At 35.2% G+C, this 17,769-nt stretch overlaps 2 protein-coding genes and 2 pseudogenes across 2 annotated transcripts; all 4 read left to right on the forward strand.

Moving 5' to 3' along the window:
* On the forward strand, positions 1-919 carry LOC132062948 (putative calcium-binding protein CML19; annotated as a pseudogene).
* Positions 920-6,239: 5,320 nt separating this feature from the next.
* Positions 6,240-9,394, forward strand: LOC132065551 (putative calcium-binding protein CML19; annotated as a pseudogene).
* LOC132065552 (putative calcium-binding protein CML19) lies at positions 6,369-7,316 on the forward strand. The gene has a single exon (XM_059458982.1). It carries the CDS (start codon positions 6,477-6,479, stop codon positions 7,071-7,073), a length of 597 nt encoding a protein of 198 aa, XP_059314965.1. The 5' UTR covers positions 6,369-6,476; the 3' UTR covers positions 7,074-7,316.
* Positions 9,395-17,037: 7,643 nt separating the features above from the next.
* On the forward strand, positions 17,038-17,722 carry LOC132062294 (putative calcium-binding protein CML19). The gene has a single exon (XM_059454893.1). It carries the CDS (start codon positions 17,038-17,040, stop codon positions 17,551-17,553), a length of 516 nt encoding a protein of 171 aa, XP_059310876.1. The 3' UTR covers positions 17,554-17,722.
* Positions 17,723-17,769: the final 47 nt, after the last annotated feature.

Consider the following 17,769-nt stretch of genomic DNA (forward strand, 5'->3'; position numbering starts at 1 on the left):
CAGCCCACAAACTATAAATGTCACATTCTTTTTCCTTCATCCCCATGCATATCCTTTATTTGTTGTCTTTCAAGAGCTCTCACCAAAAAAGTTTTATTTGTTTCAAGTTCAACCCTTTCAACACTTACTCACATTCTACAATATTTCTACTACTCACATTCTACAATTCTACTAATTACATCTCAAACCTTTTTGGAAATAAAAAAGGTACTAAACGTACTTGTAATCATGTGTATGGCGTCAGTTTCTGTTTCCACGGCTGAAAAAGTGTCAATTTTCTCAAGATTACAGAATATGTTTCATCTCAGAAGGAAGGAAGTGGAGAAGAATATAACGATAACAAAAACAACAACGATATCTATCACTACCGATCGTCATTCCACGAGTAGTAGTGGTAGTGGTAGTGATAATAATAATAGCGAGTTAGGGAGAGTATTTACGTACTTTGACGAGGATGGAGATGGAAAGGTGTCACCAGCGGAGCTAAGGAGGTGCATGAAGGCAGTAGGAGGTGAGCTGACGGTGGAGGAGGCTGAGATGGCGGTGAGGCTATCGGATTCAGATATATGGGTTGTTAGGGATTGGAGGATTTTACAAAGCTAATGGAAGAAGAGAGGAACAAGAGAGTGAATTGATTGGAGCATTTGAAATGTATGAAATGGAAGGGAGTGGAGGCTACATTACTCCTAAGAGCTTGAAGAGGATGTTGAGTCGACTTGGTGAGTCAACTTCTATTGATAAATGCAAAGCTATGATTAGGAGATTTGATATCAATGGAGATGGAGTTCTTAGCTTTGATGAGTTCAAAAATATGATGACAAATTAGAATTTGTCTACTCTTTTTATCTTTATGTACATATATAATTCTTTGGCCATGAGCTTCCATTTGATTACTGAAAAACTACGTCGGATAAGCATCCCTTATTAGTTATTACAATACATGTGTAGCGCTCCTCAAAATTTTCGCTTAAGTTTTTTTGTAGCCTCTAACGAATACTGGCAATATCGTTTCAAGTATTAAGGAAATCTACAGACTATATACGAAGGTGTAAGAATAGGTATATAACAATATTTGAAAAGAAGTCGCTGGGACGAAAGATAACAAAAAGGAAAAAAGGGAAATTTCAAAAAAAAAAAAATATATATATATATATATATATATATATATATAAAAGTAAGCTGTCGGGCCTGCAGTGCAATTATTTTGGTCCTTAAAATTGTTCTAAGTTTTGAAGCTTCTATAAGGACCTGATTGTAATAAGGGTGCTAGAAGAGAAATTACTTGACACTTGAGAAATTTGAAATAGGAGACGACCATGATTCATATAACATTTTATTTCACTTTTTTTTTTCGTTTTCCACCCGGTGTCTAAGTTAAAATAAGCATTGAAACCCGATTATTATTTTTGAGCTTAAAAGCTGCTTTAGGACCAAGAGATAATTATAACATATCTTGACTAAGAAATATCTATTTTCGTTTCCTCTAAATTTCCTCTTCTTGTTTAACATTTCTTTAAGCTGCGTGACCTTTTCCCTTTTAGCCTATTTTTCATCCTCAACACATATTAAGATACATAGAAATTCGAAGATGTCAACGCAATAATGTTGACCTCCAACTAATCACGTGATTCCAAGTCATTGGAGCTGGGCTCCTATGAATCAATTATAAACATGGTACATGTGATGACCTTATATAATAATTGCACAAATTAAACATCAAAATTGTTGATGAACCTTACATGAAGTTACTCTCTCCATATTTTATTACTGCATTGTACCTCCCATTTAAATATCGGTCAAGTCTCAACTTCCAAAAATTTAGAAGGTATAGTACAAAGAATTCTTCATTATATTGAAACCAATTAACCGTAATGTCCCTTGACACACATAAAAGTTACTAATAGGAGTCACTTTTCAAAACTAAAATGCCTGTCACTTCTCCTAACATCAAGTGGTATAAGTGGAATTTGCAAAAAAAGATAAATTTCAAAATTGAGATACGTTCCACTCTTTCCACCCAAACCCAAGTTCCAATTGACCCCTATTTAACGTGTGCATTTCTATAGAAAACATAACTAAACTAAATGATGAAGAAAAATATCTAAGGGAAAACTAAATTAAAAAACCACTAAACTTTTTGTTACATGGAACTATAGAAGACGTGTTATAGTTCAACATTCTTCTACCTTACCATTTGTAACACGGTGGTGTCAGTGGTGGGAAAATGAAACGAAAAGTTGTAAAAAATGAAAAAAGTGAAAAATAATACTATAAAATAAAATAAAATTTGACAAGTGGCGGCTTATGCAAAACGCTTTATGTATTTTTTTTTTCTATATTTTACGTCTTCAATTTGGGGCATGACACGCATGCAATCACATATGCCAATTATTAAGATTACTTCAACAAAAACTTCCTTATTCCCGTCAAAGACAGTTGGGTCAACTCACCCCAAGTTGGAGCTAAAGTTCTAGTTACGAATCCAAACAGTACAAAGAAACAGATAATAAAATATATTTCTCCTTGCAGATACCAACGACTTACATTTATCATAAGTTACCACACGACTATATTATAAAGTGGATCTTACAAATAGCGGCTAACTTTTGACTCTGTCGAAAAAATCCACGAGTACGCGTTTTGAATGAATTCTCGAATTATTATGCAGGATATGTATGCGTCCATTACAATAGTCAATATGAATTAGCAATAAATACTAGTACTAAAAAATCACTATTTTTCTACTAATTTCTCACTGAAAAAATTCAGTGGCTATTTTTACTGAATGTCGGTGGGAAAAACATAAATAGTAGAATTTTCACATGGAAAAAGTTTTCTAGCGTTTCAATGGTTACCTGTTTCCCAACATGCATTTTCCAAGTGAGAATCGGTGAGAAAATCATGTTTTATAACACAAATTTTCCACTAAATGTCGGTGGAAAAAACATCTTTTTCTAGTAGTGAAAGTATCAGAAATCCTATTAGATACGGATTATTTAGCAATTGATTTGCGACGAAATTCATAGCCTCATCGTTAGAAGCGCCTTCCTATTATAAATTTGATATAAATCGCAGGTTACAATTGACTACTGAGAAAGATCTGTTTTCATCTTCCTCTAACTTTGCTCTTCTTGTTTAACATTTCTTCTAAGTTGTGTGACCTTCTTTTGTCTATTGTTAATTCATCCTCAACACATGTTAAGATGCATAGAAAATTATATGGACTTCGAAACGGTCTATCGTTGACCTCCAATCACATGATTTCCAAGTTATATGAGTTGAGTTATGAAAATCATTTGTTCCTACCAATTAATTGTTAACGTGGTACATATAGCCTTATAATTGCACACTTCAAAATATATGAAATGGTTTGATGAACCTTACATGAAGCTACTCCTCCATATTTTATTAATGCATACACACCTTCTTCCTTTATTTTTGTTTCTTTCTTTTACCTTCAATTTTATTAGATGTTTTCATATTATGGCATTCAAAAAGCTAAATGATTTTTTTTTTTTTTTTGAAATCACATTAGCGAAAAGGGTATATTTGCACTATTTGTATAAGGGCAAGACTATATATTTGCACCATTTTGTAACAGCAACGGTATATATACACCACTTTTTAAACGAGGGGTATATCTATTCTAAATCACAAAGCTGAGGAGTATATTTGCACCTTTGCCCCAATTGACTTTCATATCTCATTATAACAGCTAAATGAGAAGAAGAGAGTTCTTTTCTATTTTGAAATGAAGGAAGGAAAAGTTCTTTTTTAGAAGAAGTGAAAAGTTCTTTCCTGCAGAACTTCTTTTATGTTTCCTGAATAGGTACAACTGTTCAGGAACTTTTTCCAACAGTTGTGTCCTTTCCTTTTAACTTAAATTAAATATACTATAACAAATATATATTTATATAATATTTATATGGATTTGGATTAGTTACATGGGTGACCCGAATCTAATTCCTTCGTATTCTTATGGCATGTGGCAATTTGCCGTCTCAACTAAAGTTTCAACATAAATGTTTATTAGCATAGCTCAGCCGCTCAGGGCTTTGCTAAATTGACAAAGGATTAAAGGACTTGTAATTTAGGTAACATCTTCGAGTCCGACGTCAAATGAATTAAGTACGATATTTGAATAAGAAAGGGTAGAGAAGTGAGCCCATTATCTGTGAGTTTCGAAGGATAGTTATCCCAAGTATTGGCTCCAACTACAGTTTTGTAGTTTTTGAAGACAATAATTAATTATTAGTAAGATAACTTCACTTTTAATCAGAAATTTCGATTCTGATATAGGAAGTGCTTTCCTTTTAATTCACAGAGCTTTACCAGTACAAATCCAAATTAATCAATGCCCAAAACAAACACCGAACATCACAGCTCAATTTGGCATGGCAATAGATGACCCCGAGGGGTCGTTTGATATGTGGAATAAAGATAATAATTCTGGAATAAAATGCTAAATTATTTTATCCCGCATTTATTTATGAGTATTAATTAGTCCCGTAATTATTTTATTTCATCATGTGCTGAAATGATGGAATTAGCTATCCCATATAAAAAGTGGAATAGCTAATCTCATGAGATATCCTTACCTATCTCATCCCGCATACCAAACGACCCTAATATATTACCATATACAAACACACAGAATCAAAGGCGCCAATTATAAAAAATTACTTCAACAAATTAAAAGCTTCTTGACTCAACAGTGGCCTCTTCTTTGTTCCTTCAAGATAAGAACATTCCACATATTTCTGTCTCACATCATTATCAATATGTCATCTGTTTTCATTTATTATTTATAAATATTACTAGTATTTTATACCCCGTTGACAGTTTGCTTTTCAAACCACTATAAACTAAACTTGCTTTATGTGTATTTCTTTTTGTATCTAGAAACAAAACAAATGCCCCATTTCTTTTGTGCATACATTACAATGTGTATCCTTGAAGGATGCGCCTATTTAAGTGAGATTGCGACCTTGTAACCCATAAATTGGACTATTAAATTTCTCTATATCAAGTTCTCTAAATTTGCTCTTTTTGTTTAACACATTTCTTCTAAGTTGTGTGACCTTCTTTTGCCTATTATTAATTCACCCTGATCAGTGATCAATGCATGTTAAGCTACATAGAAAATAATGGACATGATCAAAACGGTCTAACGTTGACCTCCAATCACATGATTTCCAAGTTATAGGAGTTGAAGTTATATATAAAAATCATTAGCTCCTACCAATCAATGACTCCATTAACACGGTTCACGTAATTATTTGCCTTATTATTGCACACTTAAAAATATCAAATAGTTTGATGAACCTTACATGAAGTTACTCCTTCATATTTAATGCATACATACCTTCTTCAATTTTATTAGATGTTTTCATATTATGACATTCATACTTTACATTGGCAATTTGCCATCTCAACTAACTTTTCAACATAAGTGTTCACTAGAATATAATTAAGGATCACATGAATCTTTACATTTCTTGAACATATTCTAACGGAATTCAGATTTGTCATCTACTATTTTAAAAAGGTTTAAATTTTCTCTATTATATTATTAACAAGAATGTCTTTGACCTCCAGTAACGGTTGTGGGACACGGAAAAAAAAATCTGATAATTTTTTTATGCCACTTGAAAAATTGTCTCTAAGTCAGTTATCTTTTCCCCTTATTTGTATCAAATTTACCCCTTTACTATTCGATTTGAAGCATTTTACCCTTCTACTATTCAAATTGGATTAATTTACATTCTTCCGCAGTTGTCCTATATCCTTAATTAGCCAATGGAAAAAGAAACAAATTCAAGGTAAGTGTAATCGTTCTAAAATAGAAGTAGAAAGTAGAAACTCAAAGAGAAAACTTTAATTATGGATGAAAAAAAGGACCCTATTTTGGATGTTGTCATAAAAGGTAAGTATATATGAAAAGGAAACAAAAAACAAATTTAAGCTAAGGTAGAGATATGCGTCAGTTTGGCATGACGTTTATTGATGACAATATAATATAAGATATATGCCAATCCCTACTCCCATACTAGCCTAACACACACACACACGAAACACGTAGTCTTTAATCGTCTTCAAGATAAGACTTTATCCCAAAAACCAAACCTTAGCTCTCCTAGCGTGTTGCCTGTTTACTTTTCAAACTTCTAGGAACCTGTTTTTGTTTTTATTTTCTATAAACAAAAGGTCGTACAAGTTTCAATACGTGGTAAGCCCACGGAATATTAAATACTCCTTTTCTGCTCTCTCTTCAGCCCACAAACTATAAATGTCACATTCTTTTTCCTTCATCCCAATGCATATCCTTTATTTGTTGTCTTTCAAGAGCTTTCACCAAAAAAGTTTTATTTGTTTCAAGTTCAATCCTTTTCACACTCACTCACATTCTACATTTCTACTTACATCTCAAACCTTTTTGGAAAAAAAAAAAAAAGGTACTAAACGTACTTGTAATCATGTGTATGGCGTCAGTTTCTGTTTCCAAGGCTGAAAAAGAGTCAATTTTCTCAAGATTACGGAATATGTTTCATCTCAGAAGGAAGGAAGAGGAGAAGAAGTTAACGACAACAAAAACAACAACGATACCTACCACTACTGATCGTCATTCGACGAGTAGTAGTGGTAGTGGTAGTAATAATAATAGCGAGTTAGGGAGAGTATTTAGGTACTTTGACGAGGATGGAGATGGAAAGGTGTCACCAGCGGAGCTAAGGAGGTGCATGAAGGCGGTAGGAGGCGAGCTGTCAGTGGAGGAGGCTGAGATGGCGGTGAGGCTGTCGGATTCTGACGGGGATGGGTTGTTAGGATTGGAGGATTTTACAAAGCTAATGGAAGAAGAGAGGAATAAGGAGAGTGAATTGATTGGAGCATTTGAAATGTATGAAATGGAAGGGAGTGGAGGGTACATTACTCCTAAGAGCTTGAAGAGGATGTTGAGTCGACTTGGTGAGTCAACTTCCATTGATAAGTGCAAGGATATGATTAGGAGATTTGATCTCAATGGAGATGGAGTTCTTAGCTTTGATGAGTTCAAAGTTATGATGACAACTTAGAAGAGTTCAGAGAGAAACAATGCTGTAATATATGATTCTTGGTCTCATCAAATAATTCCTAATTAATGTTTATCATTGAGATTTTTCATTCTATTTCATTCTATAGATTCATAATTGTAAAGAATTTCTTGGTTTTTCATTCTGTAGATTCACAATTTATGTTGCCTATTGAAAAGTCCGGCTTTGTATTATCAAATTCTCCGAGCTTTTTTCGAAAAAAATAACTTGGAGGTTTTATCTTAATTTTTTTTCCCGGGGGGAGGGGGGCTGGGGGTGGTTTAGTTAGTCCAATAATTAACTTTTGTCTCTGTAGACAAAGAAAAATCCCTAAACTACAGTAGTAGCTACACGGCAAGAAATATAGACAATTGATAGATAGATTCGCAATAAAATTCGTAGCTATTCTTTTTTAAAGTGTATTGTTATAACTCGTAAATTTTCGCGTCGTTTGTGTCGTAAGTAAACCAACCTAAGCCCGGGGAGGCCATGGAACCCCTATAAAGTCAAATAAGGTCTTGAACGAGTGTTAAATATATGTCGTGAACGAGGTTTGCGGTTGGCATTTGCGACGCATTTGGGAGAATGCCAAGCATTCTTGGTCGCAGATGGGGTTGAAAAAATTGCCAAAGTTCTATCTAAGGAATGCCTTAGGATCTGCGAACGCATATGGGCATCTCCGTCATAGATCCCATTGCATTCCCAAAGCGGTGGCCGACCTTTTTATATTTTAAATTAGTGTTGAGGGTCAATTTTCATTATTTCCTCACCAAACTTCGTCCTTATACTCCCCAAAACCCTCCCAAGCAGTTCATAAGTGATTAAGAGTGAAACTTGATGATTTAACCCAAGATTAACCTTGAATATTAGCTTAAGTGAAGATTAGCACTTGTGTGGTGTTGTATTGAAGTTAATGGTGGATGTGAGCTAAGAGCAGCTTGGTTTTCGAGTTGTCCTATATCCTTAATTAGCCAATGGAAAAAGAAACAAATTCAAGGTAAGTGTAATCGTTCTAAAATAGAAGTAGAAAGTAGAAACTCAAAGAGAAACTTTAATTATGGATGAAAAAAAGGACACTATTTTGGATGTTGTCATAAAAGGTAAGTATATATGAAAAGGAAACAAAAAACAAATTTAAGCTAAGGTAGAGATAAGCGTCAGTTTGGCATGACATTTATTGATGACAATATAATATAAGATATATGCCAATCCCTACTCCCACTAGCCTAACACACACACACACACACGAAACACGTAGTCTTTAATTGTCTTCAAGATAAGACTTTATCCTAAAAACCAAACCTTAGCTCTCCTAGCGTGTTGCCTGTTTACTTTTCAAACTTCTAGGAACCTGTTTTTGTTTTTATTTTCTATAAACAAAAGGTCGTACAAGTTTCAATACGTGGTAAGCCCACGGAATATTAAATACTCCTTTTCTTCTCTCTCTTCAGCCCACAAACTATAAATGTCACACTTTTTCCTTCATCGCACTGCATATCCTTTATTTGTTGTCTTTCAAAAGCTTTCACCAAAAAAGTTTTATTTGTTTCAAGTTCAACCCTTTTCACACTTACTCACATTCTACAATATTTCTACTACTCACATTCTACATTTCTACTAATTACATCCCAAACCTTTTTGGAAATAAAAAAAGGTACTAAACGTACTTGTAATCATGTGTATGGCGTCAGTTTCTGTTTCCACGGCTGAAAAAGTGTCAATTTTCTCAAGATTTCAGAATATGTTTCATCTCAGAAGGAAGGAAGAGGAGAAGAAGATAACGACAACAAAAACAACAACGATATCTACCACTACTGATCGTCATTCGACGAGTAGTAGTGGTAGTGGTAGTAATAATAATAGCGAGTTAGGGAGAGTATTTAGGTACTTTGACGAGGATGGAGATGGAAAGGTGTCACCAGCGGAGCTAAGGAGGTGCATGAAGGCGGTAGGAGGCGAGCTGTCAGTGGAGGAGGCTGAGATGGCGGTGAGGCTGTCGGATTCTGACGGGGATGGGTTGTTAGGATTGGAGGATTTTACAAAGCTAATGGAAGAAGAGAGGAATAAGGAGAGTGAATTGATTGGAGCATTTGAAATGTATGAAATGGAAGGGAGTGGAGTGGAGGGTACATTACTCCTAAGAGCTTGAAGAGGATGTTGAGTCGACTTGGTGAGTCAACTTCCATTGATAAGTGCAAAGATATGATTAGGAGATTTGATCTCAATGGAGATGGAGTTCTTAGCTTTGATGAGTTCAAAGTTATGATGACAACTTAGAAGAGTTCAGAGAGAAACAATGCTGTAAATATGATTCTTGATCTCAAATAATTCCTAATTAATGTTTATCATTGAGATTTTTCATTCTATTAGATTCATAATAGTAAAGAATTTCTTGGTTTTTCATTCTGTAGATTCACAATTATGTTGCCTATTGAAAAGTCCGGCTTTGTATAATCAAATTCTCCGAGCTTTTTTCAAAAATAAAAAATAAAATAAAATAACTTGGAGGTTTTATCTTAATTATTTTTTTTTTGGAGGGCGGGCGGGTGAGTTAGTCCAATAATTAACTTTTGTCTCTGTAGACAAAGAAAAATCCCTCTACTACAGTAGTAGCTACACGGCAAGAAATATAGACAATTTAGAGATTGCTATTTTTTTTTTAATAGTGTATTGTTACACCTCGTAAATTTTCGCGTTGTTTGTGTCGTAAGTAAATCAACGTAAGCCTGAAGAGGCCATGGAACCCCTATAAGGTCAAATAAGGTCTTGAACGAGTGTTAAATATACCTCGTGAACGAGGTAATTTGCGGTTGGCATCTGCGACGCATTTGGGAGAATGCCATGCATTCTTGGTCGCATATGAGGTTGAGGAAGTTGCCAAAGTTCTGTCTAAGGAATGCCTTAGGATCTGCGAATGCATATGGGCATCTCTGTCACAGATCCCATCGCATTCCCAAGGCGGTGGCCGACCTTTTTATATTTTAAATTAGTGTTGAGGGTCATTTTTCATTATTTCCTCACCAAACTTCGTCCTCATACTCCCCAAACCCCTCCCATGCAGCTCATAAGTGATTAAGAGTGAAATTTGATAATTTAACCCAAGATTAACCTTGAAGATTAGCACTTGTGTAGTGTTGTATTGAAGTTAATGGTGGATCTAAGCTAAGAGAAAATTGGTTTTTGAGTTGTAGTTGTTGTGTAAGGTAAGTATATCACCACTTTGCTTGTGCTTAAGCTTGTTTTGGTGTTAGTTGGTGAGAATGGTTAAAGAGAGTATAAACTAGCACCTAAAAATGCTAGTGTGATTGTTGAGGTTGTTTGGACTGTTTTGTAGATATTTTTGCATGGTATATTGTTGGGATTCTCAATGAATTTACTTGTTATCTTGTTATAGATGTTATTAAGTTAAATAAGAGATCATAGGGGATTATATGGGTTATATGGGTTCCAATCCGAGCTTGTCGCTCGTCGTGAGATGTTATTAAGTTATTGTTGATGTATTGTGCCTTGTCATTGGTATTCGTCCTTGTTGTGATTGCTCTGGTTGTTGTTGTTGAGATATGGAGTCGGAGGAAGTCAATATTATATGGGAGATGGTGGCCAAATTTACATAGATGCGTTATTCATGTAAGGATTCGACTAAATCTCCGAATGGTATTAATCATAGACCTTACTGTATTTATGTAGCTTAAGTATGGCCTGGGTTGCTTTGGAGGTATTGTGGGAACAAGGAGATTAAGGTATGTTAAGGCTAACTGTTGGCATGATTGAAACGAATGATATTCCCCATAATGAACACATGTAACTAGGAGATGTCCTTATTATTCATTTTCTTATAGCAATGTTTCACGCATGTTCTTATGTATATCTCTTGAGTCTTTAAGCACATGATGATAGGGATGATGTCATAATGTAATCGGAGGTGTAACGACCTTACGTCACTCCGACAAATTTCGAATGTACTCTTATCATACTTATGCATTTATACATATATGATATTATGATAATGATGCCCACAGAGGCTGATGGCGTTATATACGCACCTTGATCGATTGACCGTGGATTACACCCACTTTCGAGATGAGTATGACATGTACCTCGTTAGTGTCGGAGACGTCCCGATGTTTGAAAGGCACGATCCATGGAAAGTACGTAACAACGAAGAAAAAGGGTGAATTGCGATCTAATAAGTCGTAGTCGGGAGAGACTATCTCGAGACACGAGAACATGGCCATTATTAGTATAATAGTTTACGAGATATCATGTATGGAGAGTTTCGAAATATTTAGAGATCGAATAAATTGAAGAAAATAAGTTCGACGAACATTTGAGAATAGGATGGATTTTTAGTCAACTTTGGAGGGCATATCTCCCGTATATATATGGAGTTTTAAGGTTTTTCAAAAGCCTAGAATGAATTTCGGCGAGTCTAGTTTGTAATGCAATAAACCGTTCGTCGATAGGACATCGGAGTAGAGAGTTATAGACGTTACAAACTGAACTGCTGCGCAGAACAGCTTCTTGCTGATGCTAACTCTTCTTTGCTTTTGACCGCTACGGTGCGTAGCTACGGTACCGTCACCCACTATAAAAGGGCTAAAAACCCCATTTTCAACACAAAAAAATGCTACAATGTTCCAGAAAATTCAGCCATTAAAAAGGCTCCTTAGCTCGCTGAGAATTTTGAGCAAAATTCAAGCTACGGAATACCAATCGATGTCCGGGCAACGCGTAGACGCGATTATAATTTCGTATGGTGTTGGAGTTGGATTGGGAGCAAGTAAAGGATGAATATATTGCTACTTTCATAAAAATAAGGTATGAATCATTAAATCTCTCTCTTTATCAAGTTTGATTGAGGAATAATTGCAAGAATAGAGTTATAGTTTGTTGTGTCGATGTTGTTGAATTACGGATTGAGGCTTGAAGAGAATTTTGGATAAAATCTATAGATAATTATTTTGTAAGATGTTGGGGATGTTGTTATTGATGTTGTTAGTATTAATATCGACTTCTTTCTTGAAATAAAGTTATTAATTAGTCGTATCCCAAGTTGGTTGGTTGGGAAATTTAGAAAAACGATGTGTAATTTGTTTTTATGGCATATGTTGGTGTTGGAAATGATGTATTGCTATTGGTTTTATATTGTTGATGTTGTTGGTTGTTGAATTGGAATTTCGGGCTAGGCACGTAAACGGGGGAAATCTTTTGAATTTCGACGGAATCTAAAAAGGACTTTCATTAAAGTTTCGAGACGAGCGTATGATGATGATTCTAATAATAGTATGAATGGTTGTATATGTAGATTACGAGGCTACGAATAATCTTGAGCGAATTACACGACATGAAATAAGATGGAAGTCGAAATTATCTTTCGGTATGTTAAGGCTAGTCCCCTTCTTTCTAAAGGCATGATCCTTTCGTTATAAACCTTTATGTCCTACCATGTATCATTGTTTCATAAATGCTAGAAATCCACGAGTCTCGCGACCATATGATGTTATTGAGCTCCCAAAGGCATGATTCTTTCTTACCAAACTATGCTGAATTCCATGAAAACTCTGATTCCCATGTTAGAGATTCGCTGACTTCTAAAGTTTCTATAATGGTAGAGTTGAATAATTTCTTATATGATAACCATGATGATGATCATGAGAGATTTATTTATCCAAGCTCCAAGGCATACGGATTTCATGTTGTTATGAGATAATTTTATTCACAGAGATTTCCATGTACGGAGCTATATATATTATTATGATGAAAATGATGAGGATGATTTCATGCTTAAAGGTTTCCAAGTTTATGTTTTCGATATGAGAACATTGAATTATTTCTTGATGTCTCGATATATGACTATCTCTTTTAAGATTCCAAAAGTACATGACTTGATATCTTATTGCGTTTTTCTCTTAGTTCTATTCTCCATTGATAGCCTCGCACTTAAATTAATTGTTCCTTGATGAGACAAAGCGACGATAATTATTCCATAATATAATCGGAGGTTCTTGATGGCTTTTGATTGGGCTATATACTTATATATATTTATGTATTTTTCTCACGCGCGCCGCGCTATAGTCGGCCGGGGGCGAGGGCACGTAGATGTGCACACCTTCATATTATGATATTGCCCGGACGCGGGAGGCACAGACGCGAGCTAATGATGATAACACGTTAAATGGCGGGCATGATACTATTTATATATCACACCGAGCCTTTGTTACTATTTACATATGGGGCGCTTTATGGCGGGCATATGTATATGTATGAAATGTTTTTTAAAGGCTAAGCATGCATGACATCCGCCTTATGAGGCATCAGGATGTTCGAGTTATCTCTCTTTTTCGTTGTTTCTTTTCATATCTATATTATGATACTATTCGTACCTTACATACTCGGTACATTATTGCGCGAGGACATTCGTGCCACGCGGTGTATACGGAAAGGATATGACAGATGTTCCCGAATTTGGATTGGCGAGCTCAATTTCTTTCGGTCGGAGTCGGAGTATCCATGTCATGGTATAATGATTTATGTTAGAGACTTTGCGGACGAGTTATGTATACGGAGCACGGCTATTTAAGCGAAGTATCGTTATACATTGCGCTACGAGTTTCATATAATCACGGATCTTACTTGATTTGATAAAGACGGAAATAATGTTTTTTTAAAAACTTTCATCATGCATTTCATTCCATGACTAAGGGCCCAATGAGACTATGAGTTTTGTGTTCGGGTGCCCGTCGCCTATGGGATCGGGGTGTGACGGACGATCCACGGGGAGGCTTGATGGCGTTATATACGCATATATATAGTACTAATGCATATCATTGCCCTCAGAGGCACTTCAGATGTACAGGTTGATTCCTTTTATCTCATATTTCTGTCATATCGTTCCTATGTTAGATAATTGGTACTTTATTCTTGCGGTCTTTTGCACGAGGACATTGTGTTTCATGCCGGCCGGACGGGGTGACGGTTCGCATCGGTACAGTTGCTGTTTATTGGAGCACTCCCGCTTGCACCTAGGAGTTGTTTTGCCTAGTCTTGGTACGATATTTTTGTGTTCATATGGGTATGGCAGGGCCCTGTCCCGACCTTATGATGCCATGTACTCTAGTAGAGGCTTGTAGACAGTCGTTATGTATTTAGATGTTATATGGCCTTTTGTAGGTCTTGTGGTACAGGTGTTTATGACGGCCTTGTCAGCCCGTACGATTATATCCAGTGATGTATATATATGTATGTCCTTTTGTACTTGCCCCTTTTCAGTCTATTTTTCACGAGTTAGCAGGTTGTCGTATGATGGCCATATGGCCCACCTATATTTATGATTATGTTATGAAGGTGTGTCATGTTGATGCTTGGCAAGTAAAGCCCGGATGCTCATTGTGGCCTCCGATTTGGATCATGACATGTATATACTCAAGACCGTTAGAAGCCCCTTCCTATTTATAAACTCGATGCGAATCGCAGGTCAGAATTGACTAATGAGGAAAAACTGTTTTCTTTTTCCTCTAAATTTGCTCTTCTTGTTTAACATTTCTTCCAAGTTGATTCTTTTGCCTATTATTAGTTCACCCTGATCAACACCAGTTAAGTTACATAGAAAATAATATGAACTTCGAGACGGTCTAACGTTGACCTCCAATCACATGATTTCCAAGTTATAGGAGTTGAAGTATGAAAATCATTTGTTCCTACCAATTAATTGTTAACTTACTTCTGATTTGCCTTATCTAATTGCACAATTCAAAATATAAAATAGTTTGACGAACCTTAAATGAAGTTACTCCGTTCATATTTAATGCATACATACCTTTTCCTTTATTTTTGTCTTTCTTTTTCCTTCAATTTTATTAGATGTTCTCATATTATGCCATTCATACTTTACATTGGCAATTTGCCATCTCAACTAACTTTTCAACAGAAGTGTTCACTAGAATATAATGATCACATGAATCTTTATATTTCTTGGACATATTCTAACGGATTCAAATTTGCCCATCTACTATTTTGAAAAGGTTTAAATTTCCCCCATTATATTATTCAACAAGAATGTGTTCGACCTTTAATAACGGACGTCTGACGACGTGGAATAAAATTCTGATAAACGTTTACGTGGATGCCACTTGAAAAATTGTCTCTAACTCAATTATCTTTTCCCCTTATTTGCATCAAATTTACCCCTTTACTATTCGATTTGGAGCATTTTACCCCTCTACTATTCAAATTGGAACAATTTTACATTCTTCCTCAGGTCGTCCTATATCCTTGGCCAACAGAAAAAGAAACAAACTCAAGCTACGTTAATCATACTAAAATTAGAAGTAGAAAGCTGAAACTCAAAGAGAATTTTACTTATTGAATCCGAAAAGGAAAAAAAACGGAAATCCTAATCCTACACAAAAAAGAGAAGCATATTTATTGTCTTATAAATACAACACTAGAAAAGAAACGGAAATCCTAATCCTACACAAAAAAGAGAAGCATATTTATTGTCTTATAAATACAAAACTATCTACTAAATTCAACTCAACTTATACATTGCCAGTTCTATATATCTCCCATCTTGCTAATTCTTAGCTATATATTTGTGCAACAAACAATAATGGCTATTAGGTCCTCTTCTCTTGTCATGATCATGATGTTAGTACTAGTAGTTTTCCCTTCCACCATCCTCTCCACCGGAAAATTATTACTATCTCCAAAACAAACCCCCAATGTTATTAATACAACATTATTAACTCCTTCAACTTCCAACCTTGATGAAGATACATCTCCTAATTCAGTGTTCTCCAAAGATAACACAACAATTTCAGATTATAGTGAAAGCAAATTAAAGTACAAGTATGTGGTTGTGGCAGTTTGGTGTTCCGGTATTGTTATCGTTGTAGGATCGCTCATCATACTAGGTGCCTTTTGTTGCATCTCTTTATTCTTGGTCATGTTTAATAGATGTCGAGTGCCTTTTTCCCGTCCGAGAATCTCCATCTGTTTAGAATTTTGTATTTGTCAGTTTGTTTAATTATTTAATGTCTACTTAAAGAGGTTTTGTAGTTAAGTTCATATAGGCATAGATTTTCTAGTGGATGAAAGAAAGGACACTATATTTTGGATATTGCTATAAAATGTAAGTATATATGAAAAAGAAACAAGAAACAAAGCTATGCGTCAATTTGGCATGACATTATTGATGACAATATAATGTAAGATTTCCAACCCCCCAAACACACACATAACACGTAGTGTTAAATTATCTTCAAGATAAGACTTTATCCTAAAAACCAAACCTTATCTCTCCTAGCTCACTTCAATGTCATCTTTTTTCATAGCGTGTTGCCTGTTTACTTTTCAAACTTCTAAAAACCGGTTTTTGTTTTTTTTTTTTTCTAGAAACAAAAGGTCGTACAAGTTCAATACGTGGTAAGCCCACGGAATATTAAATACCCCTTTTCGGCTCTCTTTCCCAATCATCTTCAGCCCACAAACTATAAATATCCCATTCTTTTTCCTTCATCCCCATGCATATCCTTTATTTGTTGTCTTTCAAAAGCTTTTCACCAAAAAAAATATTTCTTTAGTTTCAAGTTCAACCCTTTTCAAAATAAATATTGCTAATTAACAAGCCATAAAAGAAAATGACACTTACTCACATTCTACTTACATCTCAAACTTTCTTGAATTAAAAAGGTTCTAAACGTACTTATTGACATTCAAGCATGTGTAATATGGCATCAATTTATTTATAAATTACTTTACAAATAAATATTTTTATGTATAAAATATTTGAAAAATTGAATACATGTAATGTCACGGCTGAAAAACAATCTTTTTTCTCAAGATTACGGAAGAGATTTACTTTGTCCCCATGCATATCCTTTATTTGTTGTCTTTCATCAAAAAAAGTTTTCTTTGTTTCAAGACTTTTCACACTTACTCAAACTTTCTTGAATTAAAAAAGACAAGCATGTGTATGGCATCAATAAAAAACAACAAGATTACAAGAGGTTACAAAAAAGCGACTACTACTACTACTGACTGTCTTTCGGTGAGTGGTAGTAGTGGCGAGTTAGAGAGGGTATTTACATACTTCGATGAGAACGGAGATGGAAAAGTGTCACCTGCAGAGCTAAGGAGGTGCGTGAAGGCGGTAGGAGGAAAGCTAACGGAGGAGGAGGCGGAGATGGCGGTGAGACTATCAGATTCAGACGGGGACGGGTTGTTAGGATTGGAGGATTTTACAAAGCTAATGGAAGGGATGGAAGAAGAGAGGAATAAAGAGAGTGAGTTGAAAGGAGCATTTGCTATGTATGAAGAAATGGAGGGCAGTGGCTACATCACTCCTAAGAGCTTGAAGAGGATGTTGAGTCGACTTGGTGAGTCAACTTCCATTGATAAATGCAAAGGTATGATTAGGAGATTTGATCTCAATGGAGATGGAGTCCTCAGCTTTGATGAGTTCAAACTTATGATGACAACTTAGAAGAGTTTATAGAGAAACAATATTGTGTACATAATATGATTAATGATTCTAACGAACGTTTATCATTGAGATTTTTCATTCTATAGATTCATAATTGTAAAGCCAAAGGGGATGTCCAGTCTTGTATTATTCCATTTTCAACGATTATTTGTTTAACTTTGTGGTTCAATCTCAGCTACTCTATGGTGCTAAGTTTTGCTTAAGGAATTGCAATTT

This window comes from Lycium ferocissimum, chromosome 7 (genome assembly GCF_029784015.1).
Source record: "Lycium ferocissimum isolate CSIRO_LF1 chromosome 7, AGI_CSIRO_Lferr_CH_V1, whole genome shotgun sequence".
NCBI lineage: Eukaryota > Viridiplantae > Streptophyta > Magnoliopsida > Solanales > Solanaceae > Lycium > Lycium ferocissimum.

Bases quoted from the DNA above. Each gene is read 5' to 3' on its own strand.
- LOC132062294 (XM_059454893.1), top strand. From the start codon at position 17,038: ATGTGTATGGCATCAATAAAAAACAACAAGATTACAAGAGGTTACAAA.
- LOC132065552 (XM_059458982.1), top strand. From the start codon at position 6,477: ATGTGTATGGCGTCAGTTTCTGTTTCCAAGGCTGAAAAAGAGTCAATT.